Here is a 26,588-nt window from a genome sequence, read left to right as displayed (position 1 = left end):
CTTTTCTCGTCTGCACTAATGCGGAGAAAATGTCAGAAACAAAACGAGTGCCTGATTGAATTATAGTCCGGCTTAATGCAGTTTGCTGGCTCTTAACCAGATTAGAGACATGATTAAACACTTCCACTTCGTATAACGAGTAAATCATCCATCCTATGTCAGTTCTCGGCCACGAGCAGGAGCGTATCCCAGCTCTCTCCGGGTGACAGGCGGAGGTGAAGCCGGGATAGAGACAACCATTCACACTCCGACAGGCGGTTTAGGATCACCAGTTAACCTGAGATATGTGTTTTTTAACCACAAGTCCAAAAGTAAAACTCAAATAAATCATTACGTTTCTTAAAAGAGGCAAATCAATGAAAGCGCCTTAACTGACGCCGTCTTCTAACATCGCCTATCAAACATTGGAGGTGTGGTCGTATTAGGGCCCGAGCACTTACACTGCGAAGGCCCTATTGTATCTGTAGGAATTTTTTCTTTCTTTCTTCTGAAGAAAGGAGGGCCTTTTTTTCCCCCTAAACGTGCCCAAAAGTCACCAAGTTTGCACACAAGTCAGGCCTGGTGAAAAATGTGATATTTAATAGTTTGCATTAATGGGCGTGGCCTAATGGCTCAACAGCGCCCCCTAGAAAACTTTGTTCCTCAAGCCCCACAATACGGTTTGACGTACATGCAGGAAAATCGGTACACACCTGTATCATGTCGCAACTTAAAGAAATGTCTCTTGGAGCCATGGCCGAAACTGAACAGGAAGTCGGCCATTTTGAATTAATCGTGTAATTTTGGCACAATTTATGCCTTTCCTTTGGCAGTTAATACGGCCCGAACCGTAACGTGCACCCAGGTGTGTTATACATCAAAATGTGCGTCTCCATCCTGCGACGACGCGCATTACTTTTCTCAGTCAAAAGCGTTACCGTGGCGACGCTAGACGCCAAAAAGCGCGCCCCCCTTTCATCTGATTGGTCCATATTTGATAGTTCCTATTTTCTGCCATAACTTTTGAATGGTTTGATATAAAGAGTGGTGGCTGGTTTCATCCGCTAAATGTCCAGGCCTGAAGAATCTACATCAAGTCATACAAGCTTCCACTGCAGCCTGAACGTGCACAAGGGTGGAGGACCGTTCATCGCTGCTTGCAGCTTTAATTTGTGCATGAAGTCATGTCAGCTCTCTGAACAGAAGCCATTCTTCTTGTTTCAATCCAATAAAAAACAGAACCTGACGGGGTTTTTCTTGTCAAAGGCTGACCTCTTGTGGCTAGAAAGTAAACTGCATCTCGTCGGTCCTTAGGGAGAATTAAAGTCTTTTTGATTAGATTAGATCTTTATTGTTATATAACAGCGAAATTAAAAGTGCCATCAGTCAGTGTTAAAACATAAATAGATAAATACTGTAGTATATAAAACATTTACACACAACCCAAAATAGAATAGAATACTTTATTGTCAATGTACCTGGTACAGTAAGATTGAAAGCAGCATCACCTCTACAGGGCAAGACAAATAAGAAACAATAGTGCAAACAATAAAAATATAAGAAATATAAATAATACAAAAATATAAAAAAAGGTTAAGGTGCATTTGAATAGTGAAGACCTGAAATCCTATTTACAGATATATATATATATATATATATATATATATATATATATATATATATATATATATATATATATATATATATATATACATATATACATATATATATATATATATATATATATATATATATATATATATATATATATATATGTATATATGTATGTATATAGTTACACATGTGAGGAATATTGCACAGATAGTCCGGGAAAAAGTATTGAACGGTAAAAACAGTAATTGCACATGAAGGCATATACATTTCATTCAGGGCGGTTATGGCTTTAGGGAAAAAGCTGTTTGTATAAATAAAACGAATAACTGATTAAAACCAATAAATAATAAAAAAATAGCCTGCCCATGCACACAATCCTTCATATCAGTTTGTTTTTTGAGTAGATTGAGTTTTGTTGCAGCTGGAGGATAAAAACTGTCTCTGAATCGGGTTGTTCTTGTTTTTATTGCTCTGTACGTTTACCTCAGGGTGAGAAGTGTTGCAGTTTCCTGCAGCAACGTAAACCTTCCCAAAGATCTGGATTTGTTTCCTAAAACTTTTTTTCTCTTTTTTTCTTCCTTTTTTCTTCCTTTTTCCTTTCCTTTTTAATCCCGACATATCGACTTTTTTCTCGACATTTCAACATTAATCTCGACATTTCGACTTTTTTCTCAAAATTTAGATTTTTTTCACGAAATTTTGACTTTTTTCTCAACGTTTCGACTTTCTTCTCGAGATTGTACTTCAACATTAATCTTGACATTTCAACTTTTTTCTCGACATTTCGACTTTTTTCTCAACATTTCGACTCTTTTCTCGAAATTTTTACTTTTTTCTTGACATTTCGACTTTTTTCACGACATTTCACCTTTCACCATTTGCCTTCATTCTAAGGCTTATACAAGACTTTTCATTTTTTGCGGCTCCAGACATATTTGTTTTTTGTGTTTTTGGTCCAATACGGCTCTAAAACATTTTGGGTTGCCGACCCCTGATCTAGTCGACCTCAGGTTTTATGTTCCACTTGCATTTTTAGTAGGTTTTTAACAGATAGAATAGTTTCACAAAAATAAAAATGAATACATTCAGTTTAGAACAAACATTTGTTCTCGGCATCATGCTGACATTGTTTAGGAGACGGTCAAAATTCAGGTTTCATTTCCAAATTCAGTCCAATGTAAATCAGTAACATTTCCTATTCATTCCTTCTCTGAGGTGGAGGCTGGTTATTCTGCTAGAGGACTTTGGGACTAGTTAGTTAGTTTACTTGAGTAAGTTTTGGGAAATGTTGTACTTTTAGGAGTAGTTTTGAATCACTATACTTTGTACTTTTACTTGAGTAGATTTGTGAAGAAGAAACTGTTCCTCTTACTCCGCTACATTAGGCTACGTTGAGCTGTTACTTTTCTTTTATCCCTTTTATCCACGTACGCGTCAATCTCATGACATCCCTGGGTGATTCTTTGGGAAAAATGTTTGTTTTTGCATGTTTTGTCACATTTACACAGACTCAAACACACACAGAGTTTCTATGAGTTCATGTTTGTTCTAGTTCTGCCTGGTTGAAAAAGAAAAGTACAAAGGCTTGAAATTCTGTGCTACTTGTGCTTAATTTATTTTTTTATTCTGTTATTTTATTAAAGTACTTGAATTTAATTTAAGATTATTTTAATTTGAGCTATTTTTTTATTTTTTATTAATTTTAATTTATTGCCTGAAGATGATTATTTTGTACTTTTGTCTGTTTGAATGGTTGTGTTAAAAATATAAATCAGACGTTACTCAACAGTTACTCAGTACTTGAGTAGTTTTTTCACCAAGTACTTTTTTACTTTTACTTATTTAATTATTTGGACGACTACTTTTTACTTCTACTTGAGTCATATTATTCTGAAGTAACAATACTTTTACTTTAGTACAATTTTTGGCTACTCTACCAGCTCTGGTCGTGTCAATCCTTAAAAGCACTGGAGTCAATCCTCCAATAGTGTAGAAATAGCGGTAGTGCAGTCGCCACACAGATCTGATCTCAGCTGATGGATGGAAACATTTATAGTGAGTTCAACATCATCATCCACTTCTCTGTGTTCAGAGGTGTCAAGTAAAGAAGTACAAATACTTCGTTACCTTACTTAAGTAGAAATTTTGGTTATCTATATGTAGCAGGGCGAGTGCTACGGGGGCCCGACCGACAGGACAGAGAGGACACGGGGTTTCAGTGCAGAACTCCTTTATTCTCCAAACACCCAGAGGACACACGTGCACACGCACCTTCTCAGCAGCAGATGCCATGTTTCAGCTCCTTCACAGCAGACTCTTCCAGCAGCAGCTGTGCAGCCCTGCCTTATCAAGGCAGGCAGGGTGGAGAGGTTGATGGGACACACCTGTGACCCATCACCTGTGTGATTGCTGTTCCTCCACCTTGCCACACTATACTTCACTGTAGTAATTATTTTTCAGACGACTTTTTACTTTTACTCCTTACATTTTCACGCAATTATCTGTACTTTTTACTCCTTACATTTTAAAAACAGACTCGTTACTCTATTTCATTTCGGCCTTTAAAAAAAACTATCCAGTTAAATTGCTCCATCCGGATAGAGTGAATTTGGTTGTGGTTGTTTCAGATGTTCTTGTCCAGTTTTGTTCTTACATCCGTTCCCTCAGATTCCTGCAACTAAACTTGGATGTTCATTCCAATAAAGGTTAGGATAAATGATAACATGCCTCTGAAGTTTGACTTTTTGCACCATTACAATACTTATAGGCAACTAGTCATCATATCTCCTGCTCTCTGAAACACATGTTAATGCTCAATAGTACACATATATGCTTCTTTAATATATTTGCATTATACTAAGATGCATTCATTTTCAAGGGCTTTTGTCCTTAATGGCTTTTTTCCCCCTTACATTACTTTTACTTTTATACTTTAAGTAGTTTTGAAACCAGTATTTTTATACTTTTACTTGAGTAAAAAATTTGAGTTGATACTTCAACTTCTACAGGAGTATTTTTGATTTGAGTTGAAAACAAGCTCATATGGAAACTAGCTGAACCAGGATGATGTTCTACAATCACGCAGGACCAGGAAATTACTGGGTTTCTTCTTGGTCTCGGTCTTGAGCTGAATTGGTCTTGGTCTTGGTTCAGTCTTGACTACAAGTGAGGACAGATTTATTTCCGACCTACAGCAGAACGACATCAGCTTCTCTCTCCCCAGAGCTAGTGCCGTCGTCTCCAGCCGGGGCCTGTTGAGCAGATGGAGAAGACAGTCGGGTTTCTGCGTAATTACATGCACAGACGTTGCGGAGCGACATCCGGCCCACGCGTCCCGGTCGGTGTCTGCAGTTTCCCGGGTGGGGTAGCTCGGGCCGTGTCGCGGCGTTTCTTCCACCGCAGAGCCACGTGGCAGCTGAGGGTGGAATGGGTGACGCCGCTGCTCTATCTGCCTCCTCAGCCTGCTGGCAGAGCCGGTACGAGGCACCGGGCTGCACCGAGGCAGGAGGGGACACATGCACGAACACATGCACGATCACATGCACGACCACAGACATGCACATGCACGGACACGTACGCAGCCACAACCAGAACAATGCATAGAAGTGTGGTGTGGTGGGAGCGCGGGACGTTCAGCCAGTCACTTAAAAAAGAAAGAAAAGGCCTGTTGGTTCCTGAAAGTTCCCAGTACTACATTATTATTCCTGGTAACGGGGACCCAATTTCCCTCTAGATCAATAACGTATCCATGATCATAGACATGTCTCCGTATCCTTCTATGGAGCTGCTGCGATACGTCAACGTCGCCGCCATATTGGATGTTCAAGACTGCGCTGTAAACTAATACAAGTAAATTGACTTTTTTTCATAAAGCGCCTTTTTACAAAGAAATGTACGTTTTACGTCTCATTTATTCATTCACACACGCACTAATATAATTGGGAAACAGTTAGGCACCAAATATAATATATTTAATTTTCTCAGATGGCAAAAATAAGAACTTTATTGATCCCACATAGGAGTAATTCATGTTATATCAGCTATAGAGAACAAGGTAGTGCCGAAAAACAATATATATCCCCCTCACAAAAATAAGAAAAATAGAGAAACATATTTTCTCATCAACAAAACAAATAACAAATAACAAAATAACATATTTGAACCATTTTCCAGACAATAAAGTAACTGAAAAAAATCAGAAAAATTGTTTAAATATGTTATTTTGTTACTTGAAAAATTTTAAATATGTTTATGTAAAATATGCTTTGCTGATGAGAAAATAGGAAATTAATTTATTTTAATATGAATCATGATTGCACCACGAGTTTTTTTTAAGGCTAGTGCAAATTCATCTTGACAAAAAACTCTGAAATCACTTTATTTAAAATTTTTATATGAATTTTTGTGTACACAACATTCTTAATGTTTGAACTACTGCAATAGATATTCTTTTTTTATTATTTTTAAATTGACCTGTTGAAAATCCTTATTCGTCATTGACCCATATATTTTTATATATATATATATATATATATATATATATATATATATATATATATATATATATATATATATATATATATATATATATATATATATATATATATATATATATATATATATATATTTATTTAAATGGGGAAAAAAAACTGTAAACTGCCCTAATTCCAGATCATCTAAATGATGTAATCACCAGTATAAACAGTTAATAGGATTAAGAATTTAACTGAACAGTCTGGGGAGTCACGTGACTGCGAAATAAACACCGACTTTGACTCTAAACAGCCTTTATAGGTAATTAAACCCTTTTATAGATAATTAAACCTCCTTCAACCCCTTCAAATGTATTCATAGTCCATCTGTGTTGCAGTTTAGTGCGTGGTTTTGCAGAAATTCGCAGTTACAGCGGAACATGAAGCAGCTGCTGGGATCACATATCTGTTTTCTGCATGCATTTCATCTCGTTTCTTTTGCTTTACAACTTCAGCAATAATCGATAAAAGCTGCGACTCATCTTTACCTGACTTCTTGCAAGAAAACTGCCGGACTCGGTCGTGCAGAATCAGATCACTTGGTGATGCAAAGGACAAAACCCCAGCCTTCTCTCGTCAGCTATTCTGTGAAAAATAATGAGTGGTTTTTAGAAATAGATGAAATGTTACGGTCAACTTTCCCACCTCTCTCCAGACTCCATCGCTGCAGTGTCGATGTGGACGGAAAGCTCTAGAAATAAAGGAGGAGAGAGAGCGCTCCGTTCATTGTAGTGCGTCGGGTTGCCAGGTCCGTTCATTGTAGTGCGTCGGGTTGCCAGGTCCGTTCACGTCATAACGTGACGTGAGGAGGAAAACGTGGCATTTTTATTCAGATTTGTATCTATTTATTTTTTATATAAATGCATTTATTATCATAAAATGAAAATGTTATGGCTATATATATGTATATTTGTAAAATTTTATATGTATATTTAAACATTTATTGCGGGTGAAATTTAACCGGTTCAAATATTTGATGGCAGTCCTGTGAAAATAAAAGTTTTTAATTGAATTGAATTGAATTTATTAACATAAAATGAATTAATCATATAAAGAGACGTGCAAATCTAAAGCTTCTGAAAATGTTATGGCTATATATATATATATTTTTTTTTATTTATTTATATAGCGTCTAATACAACAGATGTTGTCTCTAGACGCCTTCCAGAGACCCAGAACATGAACATAAACATAAACATAAACATATATATATATATATATATATATATATATATATATATATATATATATATATATATATATATATATATATATATATATATATATATATATATATATATATATATATATATATATATATATATATATATATTTGGTTTATATTATGTTTATGTTTATATTGCTGATGAAATTGAAACCGTTCAAATATTCGATGGCAGTCCTGTGACAATAATAACAATACGTATGAATAATTATATTAATAATAATAATAATACAAATAGTATTATAACATATAACAAAATGATATCACCATACTATAATATATAACAATATAATAATACTATAGTTTAACATCCCATGAGATTTTATAACATAATATAATAATACACTATAAAACAATATATCATGATAATGCCAAGAATAATTATTTTCTGTATTATTGTATTGTATTCTATTCTATTCTATTCTATTCTATTCTATTCTATTCTATTCTATTCTAAACCAGTCATGTTGATGCAGGTGATCTCGCTTTAAAATGGAGCAGGTGTAATCCTACCGCCCCCCCCGAACGCTGATTTCTGCAGACCTGGCGCCCCCCGGCCCCGGAAGGCTGATTTCTGCAGACCTGGCGCCCCCCGGCCCCGGAAGGCTGATTTCTGCAGACCTGGCGCCCTCCGTTCCCTGACGTCACTCTAAAAATGGCGGACGACGTGGAGCAAGTACGTGTTTCTCTCGTTCCTTAATATTCCCGTTTTATTGCAGTACTGCGATATTTATCCCTGATATGACTGACCAGCAATACTTTTACTCGTGTCCGTGATTTAAAGTCCTTATTGTGGTGTTTTTGGGCCGTTGCTGAGGTGTTTTTGAGCTTCTTTGGACCTTGTGAAAGCTGCTCCTGTGTTAGCCTGTTAGCACCCGCTGCTAATATTCATTCATTTAAAAACCTGTTTAAAGATGAAAATACTCTACTTTTAATGAATGCAGGGGTTAAACCTGCACATGAATTAATTGCATGTAAGAGCAGGACAGGACTGTTAAAGTCCTTTGTTTCAGCAGCACATGGTCCAACACATGGTTTATGTTTTTATCTTTTATTTTCTGCTTTAATTCTAATAATTGTTACACTTTGACCCTCATAAAGTAACTATAAAACATATTAAACATTAATATTATATTCTACTTTCATTGAGCTTTTTTTTCACCTTTTTTTTTCTTCTGACCTAATTATTGATATCCAATATTCATGATTTTTTTAAAGATTTTAACCCTTTAAATGCCAGGTTTTTGTCATGATGCCACCATGTTTTTAGATGGAAAAAAAAAACAGAAAAAAATTATTATTTTCAATGTACTACATGCAAAGTAGATATTTTTTGTTTTGGATTATTACTGGGATATGTCAATGATGAGCATTGATTTTCATGCATTATTTTTTGTGCAGTGTCAAATACAGGACTGTCTCAGAAAATTAGAATATTGTGATAAAGTTCTTCATTTTCTGTAATGCAATTAAAAACAAAAATGTCATACATTCTGGATTCATTACAAATCAAGATTCACAGAATATTCAAATTTTTTGAGGAGGATAGGAGTTGTAGTCATGATCAGCAATATTAAAATAATAAAAGGCTTGCAATATTTCAGTTGATTTGTAATGAATCCAGAATGTGTGACATTTTTGTTTTTGTAATTGCATTACAGAAAATCACAATATTCAAATTTTCTGAGACAGTCCTGTACTCACACTTTGACCCTTCAGCGCAAAAAAATGGGCATTTCATAAGGTAGCTATAAAACATATTATACATTAATATTATATTCTACTTTAAAGGTCTTTAAAATAGATCTGAGCTTTTGTTTTGGTGTTTTCAAGGCAAGGTAAGTATTTAATTTAAGAGTAGCTTCAGTAAACAGTAATGTTTTTAATCCTGATTTAAAGGAGCTGACAGTTGGAGCTCAGGAATACAGTGGAAATAACTAAACTATTCAGGTTTGGTCTAAATCAGTGTTTCCCAACCTCGGTCCTCAAGGCCCACTGTCCTGCATGTTTTAGATGTTTCCCTTCATCATCACACCTGATTCTAATTAATGGTCCTAATTAGCTTGTCATCAAGGCCTGTACAATTCTGTTGATGACACAGCCACTTGTATCACGGTGTGTTGAAGCAGGGAAACATCTAAAACATGCAGGACAGTGGGCCTTGAGGACCGAGGTTGGGAAACACTGGTCTAAATGACACGCTGCGGGTAGGAACTACTTTTTATTTTTATAGTAGTATATATTATATGCAGTACTCGAGTACTGCATATAAGAATCAGGGGGGGTGGTGGATTTTATCATATGGGGACAGATAATTTGTGCTGATTACAAATAATATAATATATTACAAATAATAGCAGTGACCAAAGCGTCAAACCAACGCAGAGCAGCCGTGACGCCGTCATGAATCCTTCGGACTTCTCCGTCACTCCATTTCGTCGTGGTGCACTACCCCCCCGTGACCGCTAGTTAGCGATCTTTTCCTGAATGGTTTATCCGACTTTTTCCGGTCACAGTAAATCAAAGAGATAAGGACAACTATTGTGCAAAAAACCAAAACAAAAAAAATTGCAGATACCAGCCTGAATTTCACTCAATATCGGATCGGAAAGGAATAGATAGTATCGAACATCACTATTGTGCCCATTTGACAAAACTAACTCCTGTTGCTCTTTGTTTCCATAGCAACCGACCACCAACACGGTGGAGGAGCCGCTGGATCTGATCCGGCTCAGTCTGGACGAGAGGATCTACGTGAAGATGAGGAACGACCGGGAGCTGCGGGGACGCCTGCATGTGAGACACACACGCTGCTGTTTCTGTGTGTGTGTGTGTGTTAGGGATGGGTGGTATGGACTAAAAATGTATCCCGATAACGATAAAAAAAAATACCAATTCAACTCCACCTTTGTAACTATAAATCTATCACCACATTCAGTCTTTGGAGCCAAAACACTGCTGTAAAAGATACTAAATACTAAACTACACCAATTACATTGAATTAATAAAAACCAATTAAATGAGTTACACCTGTACTGCAAAACTGGAATGACTCAAATGAAACAGTTTCAACATTCAACATTTTTTCAAACTGTATGGTTTAAACAGTGGGATAACAGTGCAAACAGCAAAAGTACCATTGCCCTTCAAGTTTTCTTAGCTTATAAAATCACAAAGTAGAAAAAAATACAACCTGATAAATAAAGAAACAGGACAAATAAATAAAAGTTCACTGAAAATAAAATCCAATCAGTGATGACCTCTTCTAATATAAATAAAATGTGAACATTAACCTGTGGTTGGAACATGCCACAAATTAGATACTATTGCAATGTTTTACTTTTTTCGTGATAGTCAAACGTTATATCAAAATGTAACAACCATTTCCTTCTATTTTTACAAACTCTGCACATAATAGATGATGTTTGCTCCTCGTCTCTCTTTATAAATCCAAACTAGTTCCAGAGCTGGAGCCTCGTTTAACGACGAGCTCCTCGCTCTCAGATCCGCCTTCCGCCATGTTTGTTACACAAAAACATCATCAACGGGAATTTATCGTTTTTTTACTGCGAATTTACAAATTCTTACTGTGGGGAATTTTTTTGACGGTATATCCTGAACCATTCCATTCCTAGTGTGTGTGTGTGTGTGTGTCTCTCCCCTCCCTGACGGTGTGTATTTACCTCCCAGGCCTACGATCAGCACCTGAACATGATCCTGGGGGACGTGGAGGAGACGGTGACGACGGTGGAGATCGATGAGGAGACGTATGAAGAACTCTACAAGGTGATGTATCACTCCTACTGGGATGTTTTTAACATCTATACTGTAGAGCAGTGGTCCCCAACCCCCGGGCCCCGGCCCGGTACCGGGCCGTGGGTCATCTGGTACCGGCCGCACAGAGAGAAAAAATAATTTCTGTATCATCCCCGACTGATGATGGTTGACTCTCAAACTGATGGTTCTCAATGTTTTTATTCCTTGGATGTAAATACACTGCAAACACACTGTAAGAGCTATAAGGACAAAAGCCATTGAAAATGAATGCATCTTAGTATAATGCAAATATATTAAAGAAGCATATATGTGTACTATTGAGCATTAACATGTGTTTCAGAGAGCAGAAGATATGATGACTAGTTGCCTATAAGTATTGTAATGGTGCAAAAAGTCAAACTTCAGAGGCATGTTATCATTTATCCTAACCTTTATTGGAATGTACATCCAAGTTTAGTTGCAGGAATCTGAGGGAACGGATGTAAGAACAAAACTGGACAAGAACATCTGAAACAACCACAACCAAATTCACTCTATCCGGATGGAGCAATTTAACTGGATAGTTTTTATTTAAAGGCCCAAATGAAATGTAGTAACGAGGCTGTTTTTAAAATGTAAGGAGTAAAAAGTACAGATAATTGCGTGAAAATGTAAGGAGTAAAAGTAAAAAGTCGTCTGAAAAATAATTACTCCAGTGAAGTATAGATAACCAAAATTTCTACTTAAGTACGGTAACAAAGTATTTGTACTTCGTTACTTGACACCTCTGAGGACTTGTGTTTCACCCTCTGCAGATAAACTGATTACCCAGATTTCACAACAGTGAAAGACAATTTAGCAAATACCTTAGCACCAGTCTTGTGGTTTCTAATTTGAGTATTTCCTACTGAATTCCAGTCCGTCCCCGACGTTTCTCTGGTAAACAAGAGGCTTCTTTGATGTTCCTCTTTCACTCCCACCAGCTGCCATTGTTGAGAAAACTGCCCCCCTGGTGACGACGCTCTGCTGGAATCTTCCTCCACAAACTCTCTAGCTGCTGCTCAACTGCTCTCTGGAGGTTTTTAATATGCAGTAAAATTATTTGATGCTTTTCTTGGGTCGTAACGACCTCTAATACCAGAAGATGATGCTTCTTTTTATCAGGGCCTTCGCACTTACAGTGCGAAGGCCCTAATTGTATCTGTAGGAATTTTTCTTTCTTCTGACAAAATGAGGGTTTTTGCCCCCCTAAACGTGCCCCAAAAAGTCACCAAATGTTGCATGCAAGTCAGGCCTGGCGAACAATGTGATATTTAATGGTTTGCATTAATGGGCGTGGCCTAATGGCTCAACAGCGCCCCCTAGAAAACTTTGTGCCTCAAGCCCCACAATACGGTTTGACGTACATGCACGAAAATCGGTACACACCTGTATCATGTCGCAACTTAAAGAAAAGTCTCTTGGAGCCATGACCGAAACTGAACAGGAAGTCGGACATTTTGAATTAATCGTGTAATTTTGGCGCAATTTATGCCATTTCTTCGGCAGTTAATTCAGCCCGAACCGTAACGTGCACCCAGGTGTGTTATACATCAAAATGTGCGTCTCCATCCTGCGACAACACGCATTACTTTTCTCTTTCAAAAGCGTTACCGTGGCGACACTAGATGCCAAAAAGCGCGCGCCCCCTTCGTCTGATTGGTTCATATTTGATAGTTCCCCGAAAGGCACCAAATTTTGCACGCAAGCCAGGCCTGGCGATAAATTTGATATTTCATGGTTTGCATTAATGGGCGTGGCAAAATGGCTCAACAGCGCCCCACAGAATACTACTCTCTGCCATAACTTTTGAATGGTTTGACATGGGAAGTCGTGGGTGGTGTCATTTCTGATATGCTTATGGGGACGGTGGCCGTGAGTGCGAGGGCCCGTTCATCGCTGCTTGCAGCTTTAATTCCCCTTTTTTGCAGCCTGGCCGAGTTTTTAGCGAACATTATTAACGCAGAGTGATTCTAAAGTTGTCCTTGTTTGTGTTCCTTCAGTCTACAAAGAGGAACATCCCCATGCTGTTCGTGAGAGGAGACGGCGTGGTCCTGGTGGCACCGCCGCTCCGGGTGGGCTGATCCAGAACCTGATCCAGAACCTGATCCTGAACCCTCACGTCTCCAAAAAACTAGATCTGGGTTCAGAGAAATGGTCCCCCCGTTAGGTTTTTATCCAACATCGTCCTGAAGTTAAACCTCTGATTATTGACTTGCTTTAGTGGGTTGAAAGACCAGGAGATATGTTTTTTTACTTGATGAGAAATGACGGCTAAGTGTTTTCTGTTTTTTTTTTTTTGGGGGGGGGGGGTGTATTTTTTTATATTGTTGTTAAATCAAATTTAATTTGACGTCTCTGTATCTCAGTGTTTGCTGCAGCCGGACTTCCTAATGTTTCTGTTTTGAGGTTTGAGCGGTTCCTGAACCCGCGTTTATTCCTCGTCACTCAAATTTAAATGCTCTTGAAGTTTAATCTGAATCCATGACATCATGTCGAGGTGTTTTTGGACAGTTTTTCATTTAATCCTCATGTTTTAGTGGAGCGTTGTGTGAACGACTCGTGCTCAGTTGTAAAACGTTTGATTTGAATCTGTTTCTATAAATAAAAAATAAAAAACATCTGTATTCTTTGAATTGAATTTAAATTGATTCACAATACCATAATAATAATTACAATAATACAGTGGATTTAAGTGGGTAGAGTGAATGGGTCCCCCAAGGAAGCTAGGAAAGCTTATACAGTTAAAAATAATAGCAGTCCAACATGAATAACCTGTTTTTGGTAGAAATGATATTACTGCATGGCAAATAATTTACCAGTTGCTGTAGCAGGGTCATAGAAAACCAACAGCCAACATTCATGATATGTATGCTCCTCGGTCTGTGTAATTGAATAATGAATTGAAGTTGCGTGTTCAAAAAAATAGCAGTGTGGAGTTCAATTAGTGAAGTCATTCAATCTGAAAAAACAGGTGTCAATCAGGTGGCCCTTATGAAGCCAGCACATGTTGCTCATGCATTTCTCTCTGAAAACCTGAGAAAAATGGGTCATTCCAGACATTGTTCAGAAGAAAAACGTACTTTGATTAAAATGTTGATTAATGAAGGGAAAACGTATAAAGAAGTGCAGAAAATGATGGGCTGCTCGGCTAAAATGATCTCCAATGCTTTAAAATGGAAAGCAAAACCAGAGAGACGTGGAAGAAAACGGAAGAGAAGACTACCATTGGAATGGATGGAAGAATAGCCAGAATGGTGAAAACTCAGCCAATGATCAGCTCCAGGATGATCAAAGACAGACCTCCAGTTTCCTGTGAGTACTGTGACAATTAGAAGACGTGTGAAGCTAATCTATCAGCAAGAACCCCCTGCAAAGTCCCACTGTTAAAAAAAAAGACGTGCTGAAGAGGATACAATTTGCCAAAGAACACATTGGCTGGGAAAAAGAGAAATGGAGAAACATTTTGTGGACGGATGAGAGGAAGATTGTTCTCTTTGGGTCTAAGGGCCACAGACAGTTTGTCAGACGACCCAAACACTGAATTCAAGCCACAGTACACTCTGAAGACAGTAAAGCACAGTGGTGCAAGCATCATGATATGAGGATGTTTCTCTTACTATGGTGTCGGGCCTATTTATCGCATACCAGGGATCATGGATCAGTTTGGATACATCAAAATACTTGAAGAGGTCATGCTGCCTTATGCTGAAGAGGAAATGCCCTTGAAATGGGTGTTTCAACAAGACAACGACCCCAAACACACCAGTCAGCGAGCAGCTTCTTGGTTCCAGACCAACAAAATTAAAGTCATGGAGTGGCCAGCCCAATCCCCGGACCTTAATCCGATAGAAAACTTGTGGGGTGACATTAAAAATGCTGTTTCTGAGGCAAAACCAAGAAATGCAGAGGAATTATGGAACGTTGTCAAATCATCCTGGGCTGGAATACCTGTTCACAGATGCCAGAAGTTGGTCGACTCCATGCAACACAGATGTGAAGCGGTTCTCAGAAACAGTGGCTATACAACTAAATATTAGTTTAGTGATTCATAGGAATGCTGAATCCTGGATATTTTTCAGTTTATACAGTAAATATTTTAGTTTGTAAAGTAAAATGCAGACACTGCTATTTCTTTGAACAGCCCAATGTTCATTTTTCTTCATTTTCTGTAATGTGAGTAAAACATTTCTGCTTTTTTCTTCATGTTTTGATTTAGAATATAATGTGCAGTGTTCCCAATGCATGGAAATAAAAACCATTATAAGGATTTTGGGCTTTACTCAATTTTTTAAACAGACTGCTATTATTTTGAACACAACTGTACACGCTTAACATCACATACACATACAATCATACACATACATCCCAGCAGTCCATGAAGAAGCATTTTTATATTATATATAGGTTAGTAAAAGATTATTTTTTAGCTGTCTTTTAAACTTGGAGATAGAAGGCAACACCTTCATCAATCCTATTCCAAATCTGCGGCCCCTGCAAACAACACTCATACTGGCGCGCACATGTCGGCCACATTTCCCTAATATGAGTGGTTTGATTCTTGTTTGGTGTACTGGTAGTACAGGTAGTACTGGTATGTGTGCTGAGGACTGGAGATTGGCACAAGACGACTAAGTCTAGGGTTGAGCCTGTTGACAATTTGAAACATAAGACAAGCATTATGATAATCGTTTAGCTCAGACAGTCTTAGTAACTCAAAGCGGTGGAATTACGACGAGTATTAGGGCCAAACTAAGACAAAAAAAAAATGGAAATTACGATAATAAAGTCATAATAATATGAGAATAAAGTCGTAATATTTTGAGAATAAAGTCGTAATATTTTGAGAATAAAGTCATAATATTACGAGAATAAAGTCGTAATATTATGAGAATAAAGTCGTAATATTTTTAGAATAAAGTCATAATATTACGAGAATAAAGTCGTAATATTATGAGAATAAAGTCGTAATATTTTCAGAATAAAGTCGTAATATTTTGAGAATAAAGTCGTAATATTTTGAGAATAAAGTCGTAATATTAAATATATTATAAATATATAAATATAACTTCAGAAGATCAATATTCCTCATTTTAACACAGGGAGAAGAAGATCTTCCTGTTAGAGTTCTCATAAATTATAATTTATCTCTATTGTTGTTTTATTACTGTTTCTATTGTTGTTATTCTTATTATTTGTTATTATTATTTGTTATGTTGTTGTTATTTGTTATTGTTATTATTTCAATAAAATGTTATGTTTATAAGTGATTTTATGACTTTCTTCCTCTAATACATTGTTATAAACTCAAATAGTAAGATCCTTTAGAATCTATACAAGGCTAACTGTCCCAAATTGGACATAGCTTAGGGAAGAAAATGTGTAGAATGAACCTTTATTTCTACCATCTCATTTGTTTTTACTCTTAAAAACACGTTCTTGTTATCGGCAGTCCCTGGGCTCGAACTCGCGAACTCCCGCTTGAGTCGGCTTTTTTTCGTGCAGTTCCCGTGCTGGCTCTCGCGATGTCGCGGGAGATTTTGATCATTTCTGGATGAGTTACATCGACTAATGCGCGATGTCCTCTGACCAAGACAGGGCCCGTATGACTTTCTTTTGCAAATATACTAGTTTTTTAAGATGGCTTGTGAAGGTGTTGCACCATATCACATTACAGTAGTTGAGATGAGGTTCAAAGAGAGTTTAGTACAACGTAAAAAGGGCAGACAGAGGAAGGAAGTGTCTGATCTTGTAGAACAATACCGCGTTCCATTTGTCCTCGGAGGTCGGAATTTCCCAGTTCCCAGTTGGGATTTTCAACTGGAACGCCCCTCTAAGTGGGATTTCCTACTGGGAAAGTGGGAGAAGCTTCACCACTCCCGAGTTAACATTCGAAGATGGCTGCCATTCCCAGTTCCGATTTCCGAGGTAAATGGAACGCGGCATACGCCAACATACTTGGACAGTTTGATTACAAAATGGTCAACATGACATTTAAAATTGAGTCTTCAATATGGACCCCCAGGAATTAAGTGGCATATACTCTTTTTATTTCCTGCCCATTTATTTTAAATAGGCAGTAACCGGTGTGGACAAACGTTTTGTTTGATTTGAATAAAATAAAATTTGTTTTGCTGACATTTAATGACAGTTTGTTACATTTGAACAAAGAGTACACCTTGGTTAACTCAGAGTTTACTATATCTTGTAGAATAAGTCTTCATGTTTTCTCTGAGTGTTGATTTGTAAAAAGCCGGATGTTTCTGTATTAATTTCAAGTGAAAGAGCTACTACACTGAAAAAAATTAATCTAAGAGCATGCAAATATAACATATTTAAATCTGTGATATTAACAATTAAAAATGAAGTTTGTTGCTTTACATGAATACATCTAGTTTTGAACTTAATCTGCATTTGTTCAAAAAACAAGACATTGTGCATTTTTTCCTTAACCAGCTGTATTTCTGTAATCCCAGGCAATCTTTTCATTTACACACAAACAACAAGCAATGCTCTTGTTGTATTTACTTTTCCTTTAACAATTTTAATCTATTGGGCAGATTGACCAACGTTTAGATGAAACATGCTTTATTTTTTTGAAGTAAAAAATATCTTGCTTGATCTACTTTAGAAAAATGAAGGCAAGTTTTTCGCATGAGATTTTTATGTAGATCAAGAAAGACTAGTCTTTGTATAAACTACTTCATTTTCAGTATGTACAAAATTAATTTGCAAGTAAAGTCAACTTAATTTTGATAAATAAAGTAAACGTCTTTCTTGATCTACATAATAATCTCATGCAAAAAGTTGCCTTAATTGTTTTAAGTAGATCAAGCACAATATTTGTAAGTGTATAAACTCCCGGTTGTGGCTGCACTTCATTAACTGGCCACCAGATGGCAGTGCAGCTCTTCTGAAAGAAGCATCAAGAAACCGGCGATTATTTATCTGCAGCTCTGAAATAAAACCACTCTACTCGGAGACCTGGCGTCAATCAGCTCCTTTTTAGGCAGGATTTAATGCAATTATGACATTTCTATCTAGCACTTGCTAAATTCTACCTCCAGGTGCATTTGTGTGTAGCGTGAATCCTTCTCCGTCGCTGCCGCGTCTGTAAGCATTGGTGGTTCAGTGGTAGAATTCTCGCCTGCCACGCGGGAGGCCCGGGTTCGATTCCCGGCCAATGCAACTTCCCTTTTTTGAATTTCCCTTTGGATGAATAAAGTATCAATCTATCTATCTCTATTTTGTCTAAAATCAGAATGTAATCCTGTCATCGTTGATATTCTTAAGTTATTGTTGGGGTTGAAATGGCTCAGCTGGTCTCCCCCAAGCAGAGGTGTCTTCAGTATTCACATTCATTACTCAGGTAGAAGTATAGATACTAGAGTTTAAAAATACTCCTGTAGAAGTTGAAGTATCAACTCAAGTTTTTTACTCAAGTAAAAGTATAAAAGTACTGGTTTCAAAACTACTTAAAGTATAAAAGTAAAAGTAATGTAAGGGGGAAAAGCCATTAAGGACAAAAGCCATTGAAAATGAATGTATCTTAGTATAATGCAAACATATTAAAGAAGCATATATGTGTACTATTGAGCATTAACATGTGTTTCAGAGAGCAGGAGATATGATGACTAGTTGCCTATAAGTATTGTAATGGTGCAAAAAGTCAAACTTCATGTTCATGTTATCATTTATCCTAACCTTTATTGGAATGTACATCCAAGTTTAGTTGCAGGAATCTGAGGGAACGGATGTAAGAACAAAACTGGACAAGAACATCTGAAACAACCACAACCACATTCACTCTATCCGGATGGAGCAATTTAACTGGATAGTTTTTATTAAAGGCCGAAATGAAATAGAGTAACGAGGCTGTTTTTAAAATGTAAGGAGTAAAAAGTACAGATAATTGTGTGAAAATGTAAGGAGTAAAAGTAAAAAGTCGTCTGAAAAATAATTACTCCAGTGAAGTATAGATAACCAAAATTTCTACTTAAGTAAGGTAATGAAGTATTTGTACTTCGTTACTTGACACCTCTGCCACCAAGTTATACCAACAATTATAATCATAATCAAGTATTTTACGCAGGAAGCTTGTCTACTGTTGTTAAAGACTATAATTCCCATTCGCCATTTGGTTTTTCCCTTGAAGCCTGATTTAAAGGGGACCTATTATGGCATCTAATACCTATTTTAAACAGGCCTTGAATGTCTTAAAAACAAGCTATTGATTGTTTTTGCTAGATAAATTAGAAATTCAGCCTCTGAGCCATGTCTTTATCTTCCCATTCTCTAACCTCGTTATCTATGCAGGATTCTGAGTGGGCGGGGCTATGATAATGAGGCTCTGTGCTGATTGGCTGCCTGAATGACGTGATACACCGCTATGAAAACATGGCAGAAGCTCCGGCCGGCGGAGTTAGTTGTCGGCGTGGTTTCACGCATCGGAGGCCAAACTATGTAAATCGTTATTCTGCACCCGTCGTTACGTAACGACCAGTGACGTGCGGTGAGGTTCATGGTTGGTGAGGACCTGACTCCTTTAGTGTCAGATTTACAGATATATAAACCAAAAAGGGAAAAGGGAAGCTTATTCAATTGGCTACTGGTTGTTTCATATCTCATCAGCATTCTTCACAAAAAAAACACGCGGGTACACACACGCACGGTACATATTACAGATACGTAAAGGTAAGAAAAAACATGCATTTGCTCTACACCCTCAATGTGTTGACCGCCACAATTCTATAATTCATACAACATAAATGAGAGTGTAGACTGGTGTACAAAACCACAGATTACAATTTTGACCTTTAGTGAAATATTCAGTTGTTTTTAAAACGTTTAATTCTGATACTTTAATCAATTTAATACAGATTGCTCAACAAAAAGCATGAAAAGAAAAACAAAGAATATTTTATTTAAGGCCAACATTTAGTTTTTAAATATTCTATTGTATTTTTCTTAGTCTAATCTCTTTTTTATAAGATTGAAAGTGTTTTTGGTCTTACTTTTATTTGTAAATGAAGTACATGCGCCTGTCCTTCGCCACAAAAACCTCCGTTACTTTGTTGTAAAACTCCTTATTTTAGTACGTGAGCGAACGGCGTTGACTCACGTTCGCCCCCTTCAGGTGAGGCAGAGTATTGTCTGCCTCACCCTGTGCGTTTTTCACTGCGGTTTTATTTCCCATCAGTGAAACTAAATATGTCACTAACAAACATTAAACTTTAATGGTTAAAGACATTAGCCAAATTGTGGAAAATCAGATCAAATAAACGTATCTGCAAACATTATATTGGCGACATGCAGAGATACGGCACCAGCACGCGCCAATCGCACGTATCAGCCCAGTTAGTTTTTTTTAAAGGCTGAAATGAAATAGAGTAATGAGGCTGTTTTTAAAATGGAAGGAGTAAAAAGTACAGATAATTGCATGAAAATGTAAGGAGTAAAAGTAAAAAGTGGTCTGAAAAATAATTACTCCAGTGAAGTATAGATAACCAAAATTTCTACTTAAGTAAGGTAACGAAGTATTTGTACTTTGTTACTTTGACTCCTCTGGTTCACCGCAGGTTTGAAGTCCAACCTGGTCGTTATAACCTCTACGTGATGTTACGCTCTGAACACTGCTGTTGGTCTTCAGAGGATGGATCCTGTTACCAACGTTTCATTTGCTGCCATCCCTTACGCCAGTGGTTCCCAAACTGGGGGCGTGGCGAGGTTGGAAGGTAGATTAATTAAAAAAAAAAAATTGTAATATTTTTTATTTCTTTAAGATTTTGCCTTCAATACATATGTGTAGTGAGAGAGAGACATGAAATAGGGGGAAGAGAGAAGGGGAATGACATAAAGTAATGGTCTGGCCAGCGGGAATCTAACCGGGGACCTGCTGCTTCAGGTCCCACAACTACCCGGTGTACTGGAAGGAAGATGCATGTGGTAATCCCTCACCTGCAACCGGTTTGAGAGGATCAGTAACATGAAACAAGCCCAGCCCACTCACTAAAAATGTGTGGGGATTAAAACTGACATTTTTGCAGAGCAATTGTTGAAATTTTGATTATTTGTTTGGCTGTTGCTGCTGTTTTTCAAAAATATGTTGAAAGTAATGCATACTGTATTGTACAGTAAAAAGGAGAAAAAAAAGAAATGTGTCAAGCATATGAGCTTTGATGCACAGCTATGCGTTCCGGAGAATAAGCAGAGTGACTCGTTTCATCCACTTTTAGCCTGCTGGCATATTTATTCAGTCATGCCGCATGAACATTTTTCATCAGGAATAAACTTGCGCTCTCCGAGAGAACGTAATGACGTCACACACTGAACGTACCGTAAACCTTGTACAACAATACAACAGGATACCGTAACATATAGAGTAAAGGCGCCATCTAGTGACAACACTTAACACCCCCACTCGCACTTAGCTCACATGGGTTAACAAAATAAAATACCATTCAAATAAATAACCAAATAAAATATCAGTCACATGGTTTCTCTTGTGTAAACAAAAACACCCTGCACTTCTAGGTGCCAAACATGTCCTGAGCAAACCTCTTCAGCTTTGTCTTGGTGGCTGGCTTTGTCAGTATATCTGCAATCATTTGCTCAGTAGGACAGTACTCCAAAATCACTTTTCCAGTACTTATAGTTTCTCTGATGAAATGGTACTTGATATCAATGTGCTTGCACCTTTGTCTGTGCACTGGGTTCTTGGCTAGTGCTATAGTACCTTGATTATCCTCAAACACCTTTGTTTGTGCATATTGATATTTATCAATATTCCTGAGTAGCTGCTCTAGGTAGATACATTCCTGCATGGCTGATGCTAAGGAAATGTATTCAGCCTTGCATGTAGATAGTGCAACAGTTGCTTGTTTCCTGGTCTTCCATGAAATCAGAGAGCTTCCTTTGCTGAGACTAGCACAATATCCTGATGTACTTCGCCTGTCTACTACATCTGATGCCCAGTCAGCATCACTGTACACTCTCAGACCAAGTTTCTCTGTTTCATTTCTTTTGAAGCATAATTCTTGTTCTGATGTACCTTTGAGGTACCTGAACACATGTTTTACTGTGTTCCAGTGTTCTATCGTTGGCTCAGCAAAGTGCTGGGATAACTTACTAACCACAAAACTGATATCTGGTCTAGTGCATGTGGATAAGTAAATCAAGCTTCCCACTGCCTCCCTGAACCTTCTTGGGTCTGCCATTTTTTCTGCATCTTCTGTGTACTCTAGTTTGGGCTCACATGGGGTCTCCCTGGACCTGCAATCCTGCATTTGAAATCTCTCTAGGATTTTGTTCACATATTTCTTTTGTGACATTTTCACTGTGCCTTCTCCTTGATCAAAATCAATTCCCAGAAAATATTTCAATTTTCCTAGATCTTTCATTTGAAACCTTTCAGTGAGCATCAGTTTCACACTGTTAAGTACACCCTGGTTGCTAGCTGCTATGATGAGATCGTCAACCCATCCAATTAACATCACCTTCTCATCATGTTTCTCTCTTGCATACACACAGTAATCAGCAGGATTCTGCGCGAAACCGTTCTCAATTAAACACGTGTGCAACATTGCGTTCCAGTTTCTACCGGACTGCTTAAGACCATAGAGAGACTTATGCAATTTGCAAACCAGTTTTTCACCTGTTGGTGATTGTTTCTCATAGCCTTCTGGTTGCTCTATATAGATTTCGCAATCTATAGGTGCATGCAAATAGGCTGTCTTCACATCCATTTGATGCAGGACTAAGTCCTCCTGTGCAGCCTTTTGCATGATCACTCTCACACTTGTCATGTCAGCAGTGGGTGAGAATGTTTCTTCGTAGTCAGTCCCTGGCTTTTGACTGTAGCCTTTTGCTACGAACCTCGCCTTGAATTTATCCGATCCGTCAATGTCAGTCTTTAGTGCGTAGACCCATTTTCCCCCCACTGCACGTTTGCCTGGTGGCAACTGGGTGAGGCTGAACGTCTCGTTCTCCTCCAGTGATTTCAGCTCATCATCCATGGCATTTTTCCACTGCCTTGACCTGTTCGACATCACGGCTTCCCTGAAAGTTTGAGGAATATCACATACTGCTCTATAGCAAAAGTCCACGCATGTTTGCAGTTTGTCCACTGCATCCTCAACTTTGAAGTCCTTTAGATGAGTTGGTCTCCTCCTATTTCTCGGTGGGTTCCTTCTGTTTACAGTCTCTGTGACTTCACCCGGCTGTGTACTTTCAGTCTTTTCAGGTAAAGTCCCACAAACACCACCCTGAATACCTTTACCTGGCACATTTTCAACATCGTCATGAACACACATTTCTCTGTTGTCATTAACCTTGGGGTGTAGCTCCCCATCACCATACCCCATGTATGACTCACATGTTTGTGTTTCTTTTTCTGTTACAGCTTTGGTCGTGAACTTGACCAATCTGTGCTTTTGAACCGTTTCTTTTTCCGGGTAGTACACCAGGTAAGCGGGGCTGTTTTTATCATAACCCACGAAAACACCCTGCTCACACTTAGAGTCTAGCTTCCCTTTGGCTAGTTGCTTATATGCGTAGCACGCTGATCCAAATTTTTGCAGTTTGGATATGTTTGGTCCTTTACCTGTGAACAGCTCGTATGGCGTTTTCTTAGTACGCCTACTGTAGCATCTGTTCCTCACATAAGCTGCTGTCTGTACAGCGTAGGTCCAAAGCTTATTTGGTAAGTTACTGTCTAACAGTAAGCATCTGCCCATTTCGTAGAGGGTTCTCCAACCTCTCTCGGCTGTGCCATTTTGGTGGGGTGAATATGGTGCAGACGTCTCATGTCTAATCCTATTTTTTACCATTAGTGTCTGGAAGTCTTTACTTGTGTACTCCGTGCCATTATCAGATCGGACACACCTGACTTCTCCGTACGGTGCTACATCTGCTAAAAAGCGTTCTGTTGCCTGCACGGTGTCACTCTTGGACTTCAGAAAATACACCATCATTGTACCTGAGTAGTCATCGGTAAAGGATTGGGCATATCTGTGCCCATCTATGCTCGTAGTTTGCATGGGGCCAGCTAGATCAGTGTGGATTAACTCTAAGGGTTTCTTAGCCCTTCTGTCAGGCTCCCTGTTTCTTGTCTGGGTGAATTTGCCCTTTGTACACACTTCACATAATTGTGCTGGTTTAACCACACTCCCCTTTATCTCCATACCTCTCACGACACCTTGTAATTTTTGCACATCTTCATAATTACAATGGCCTAATATTTCGTGCCAGGTTTGTACATCATGACATGCATTACAATGATCCACATTATCTTGTATAGTTGGCAAATAATACAAGTTACCACTCTCATGTATGTCAAACCTGCTGCCATCCCTGGTGACCATGCGATTGTCCCCTTTTTGGAAGGTGATCGTCGCCCCTCCATTTGTGGCTCTTGCCACCGAGAAGATATCATGTGGGTAAGAGGGCATGTATAGAGCATCCCGCAACTGTGCTCTGTGCTGTCGTCCAGCGCTGTCTAGTAGACAGATCGTCGCTGTCCCTCGCCGCTGTGCAATCCCACTGCACTTTGTTCCATCTGCTAACTCCACTGAATGAGTGTCAGGCTGGAACGTGTCATCAAAACTCTTGAACTTATTCATGTCATTTATTATGTGGGATGTCGCCCCTCCATCCACCATGATGCCTTTCATCTTCGTAATGGCTGGTGGCCTTTCATTTCTTGTGTCTTTGGCCTTGAAGAAGTGGTCCCCTTGGTCGCCGTCTTGTTCCTCTACGACCTTCCTGGCTCCGTCTCGTCCCCCCTTTTTCTTGCAGATGGATTCTTGGTGTGTATTACTTTTGCAGTAGTCGCACCACACTTTTCTGGTGCACTTTCTCGCCTTGTGCCCTTTTATTCCACACCTGTAGCATGTCACGTTGGCATCTTCATCTTTTCTGTTGCCAGTGTGTGGCTTGGTGGGGCCTCTGCCTTGTTTCACATATGTCTTCATCACATTATCTGTAGACTCTGCTTTGTTTATTTTCTCACTCTCCTCATAAACCCGTAGTCTTCTTTTAAAGTCTGCAAATGTAACATTATCTTCGTTCTGTGTTACATGGACTGCTAGGTGTTTGAAGGAGTCTGGTAGCCCGTTTAATACCATGGCTACAGTTAGTCCATCACTTATGGCTTCACCTGCATCTTTCAGGGCCATTATTATATTCTCTGCTTTGATGACATAATCAGTAACACTCTCACCATCTTCCATGCGTAGCTTGGTCAAAGATGTGTAGAGATTTATGATCCTTGGTTTACTTTTCCCCGAGTAGTGTTCCCTTAATAACTTCAGGGCTTTTCTGCCATCATCAGCTGCCTCATGCCTTATTATGGACAAGCTTTTGTCATCAATCAATCTGATCAGTTCAGCATAACAGTCAGCATTTTTCTGTTCGTCTTCAGCTACCTCTTCTTCATCATCGCTATTCGGTTCATTCAAGATAGTCTCTTTCAATTTCAGGATGCGTAAGTGACCTAAAAACCTTGTTTCCCATAGGTCGTACTTTTCTTCAGAACCTCCAAAAAATAGTTGCTGAGCTGGAACTGCCATTCTGTTCGCCATCTCACGTAATTCGTCGTGAAAACTTCTTCAGAGTTTTACTCACTTATCTCCGAGTTGTCCACAGAAGCTCCGTGCTAATCCGACACGTGCAACTTCCTCCGACCGGACCAAACAACAGCCTCGTCGCATCCAAAACAATTCTGCCTGGGCCCATAACCTGTCAAGCATATGAGCTTTGATGCACAGCTATGCGTTCCGGAGAATAAGCAGAGTGACTCGTTTCATCCACTTTTAGCCTGCTGGCATATTTATTCAGTCATGCCGCATGAACATTTTTCATCAGGAATAAACTTGCGCTCTCCGAGAGAACGTAATGACGTCACACACTGAACGTACCGTAAACCTTGTACAACAATACAACAGGATACCGTAACATATAGAGTAAAGGCGCCATCTAGTGACAACACTTAACAAAATGTGTTGCACACATGAAGCAAGCCCACTCACATCACTGAAAAGATGTGGGGACTAACACAAGATTTGAAAGTGGCCCCTCCTCTAAGCCCCGCCCCCTCCTCCCCCTCCCGTCAGCGCTCCGTCCAAAGCCACGCCCCCACAAACTTTGGGGAACGCGCATTTGCAGGAGTCCAGTTTTCCAGGACATTTTGGACAGCACATTTTCAACAAAACTACCCCATGTCTCATTCACCTGTAAGTGAGGCCGGTTTTAGGGGGGACGCACGTTTGTGCCCACCCAAACGTGCGTCCTGCCCACCCAATCAAAGTGATGGGGATCCTTTATTTTCTTACAATTTTATTTTTTTATAAATATAAAAAAATATCACAGAATATCTGTACCGTTTCTGATTGGGTGGGCACTGCGCATCATTTTTAGACACAACAATGAACGCATACCGCAAAAGT

At 38.6% G+C, this 26,588-nt stretch overlaps 1 protein-coding gene and 1 non-coding gene across 2 annotated transcripts; both read left to right on the top strand.

Moving 5' to 3' along the window:
* Nucleotides 1-7,998: 7,998 nt before the first annotated feature.
* lsm3 (LSM3 homolog, U6 small nuclear RNA and mRNA degradation associated) lies at nt 7,999-13,718 on the top strand. Its single transcript, XM_061728367.1, has 4 exons — nt 7,999-8,026; nt 10,036-10,146; nt 11,041-11,136; nt 13,149-13,718. Exons 1-4 carry the CDS (start codon nt 8,006-8,008, stop codon nt 13,227-13,229), a joined length of 309 nt encoding a protein of 102 aa, XP_061584351.1. The 5' UTR covers nt 7,999-8,005; the 3' UTR covers nt 13,230-13,718.
* A 4,544-nt stretch (nt 13,719-18,262) lies between these two features.
* trnag-gcc (transfer RNA glycine (anticodon GCC)) lies at nt 18,263-18,333 on the top strand. Its single transcript has one exon. It is a non-coding gene; the product is annotated as a tRNA-Gly (tRNA).
* The last annotated feature ends 8,255 nt before the right edge of the window (nt 18,334-26,588 follow it).

The sequence above is a fragment of the Cololabis saira genome, chromosome 8 (assembly GCF_033807715.1).
Source record: "Cololabis saira isolate AMF1-May2022 chromosome 8, fColSai1.1, whole genome shotgun sequence".
Classification (NCBI taxonomy): domain Eukaryota; kingdom Metazoa; phylum Chordata; class Actinopteri; order Beloniformes; family Belonidae; genus Cololabis; species Cololabis saira.
This window is presented reverse-complemented; position numbering and strand designations above follow the sequence as displayed.

What these genes read in the sequence shown, in the direction of transcription:
- lsm3 (XM_061728367.1), top strand. Translation starts at nt 8,006, where the DNA reads ATGGCGGACGACGTGGAGCAA. An exon ending in AGCTGCGGGGACGCCTGCAT is followed by an intron (nt 10,147 to 11,040) that starts GTGAGACACACA and finishes TTTACCTCCCAG; the next exon opens with GCCTACGATCAGCACCTGAA. An exon ending in CGTATGAAGAACTCTACAAG is followed by an intron (nt 11,137 to 13,148) that starts GTGATGTATCAC and finishes GTGTTCCTTCAG; the next exon opens with TCTACAAAGAGGAACATCCC.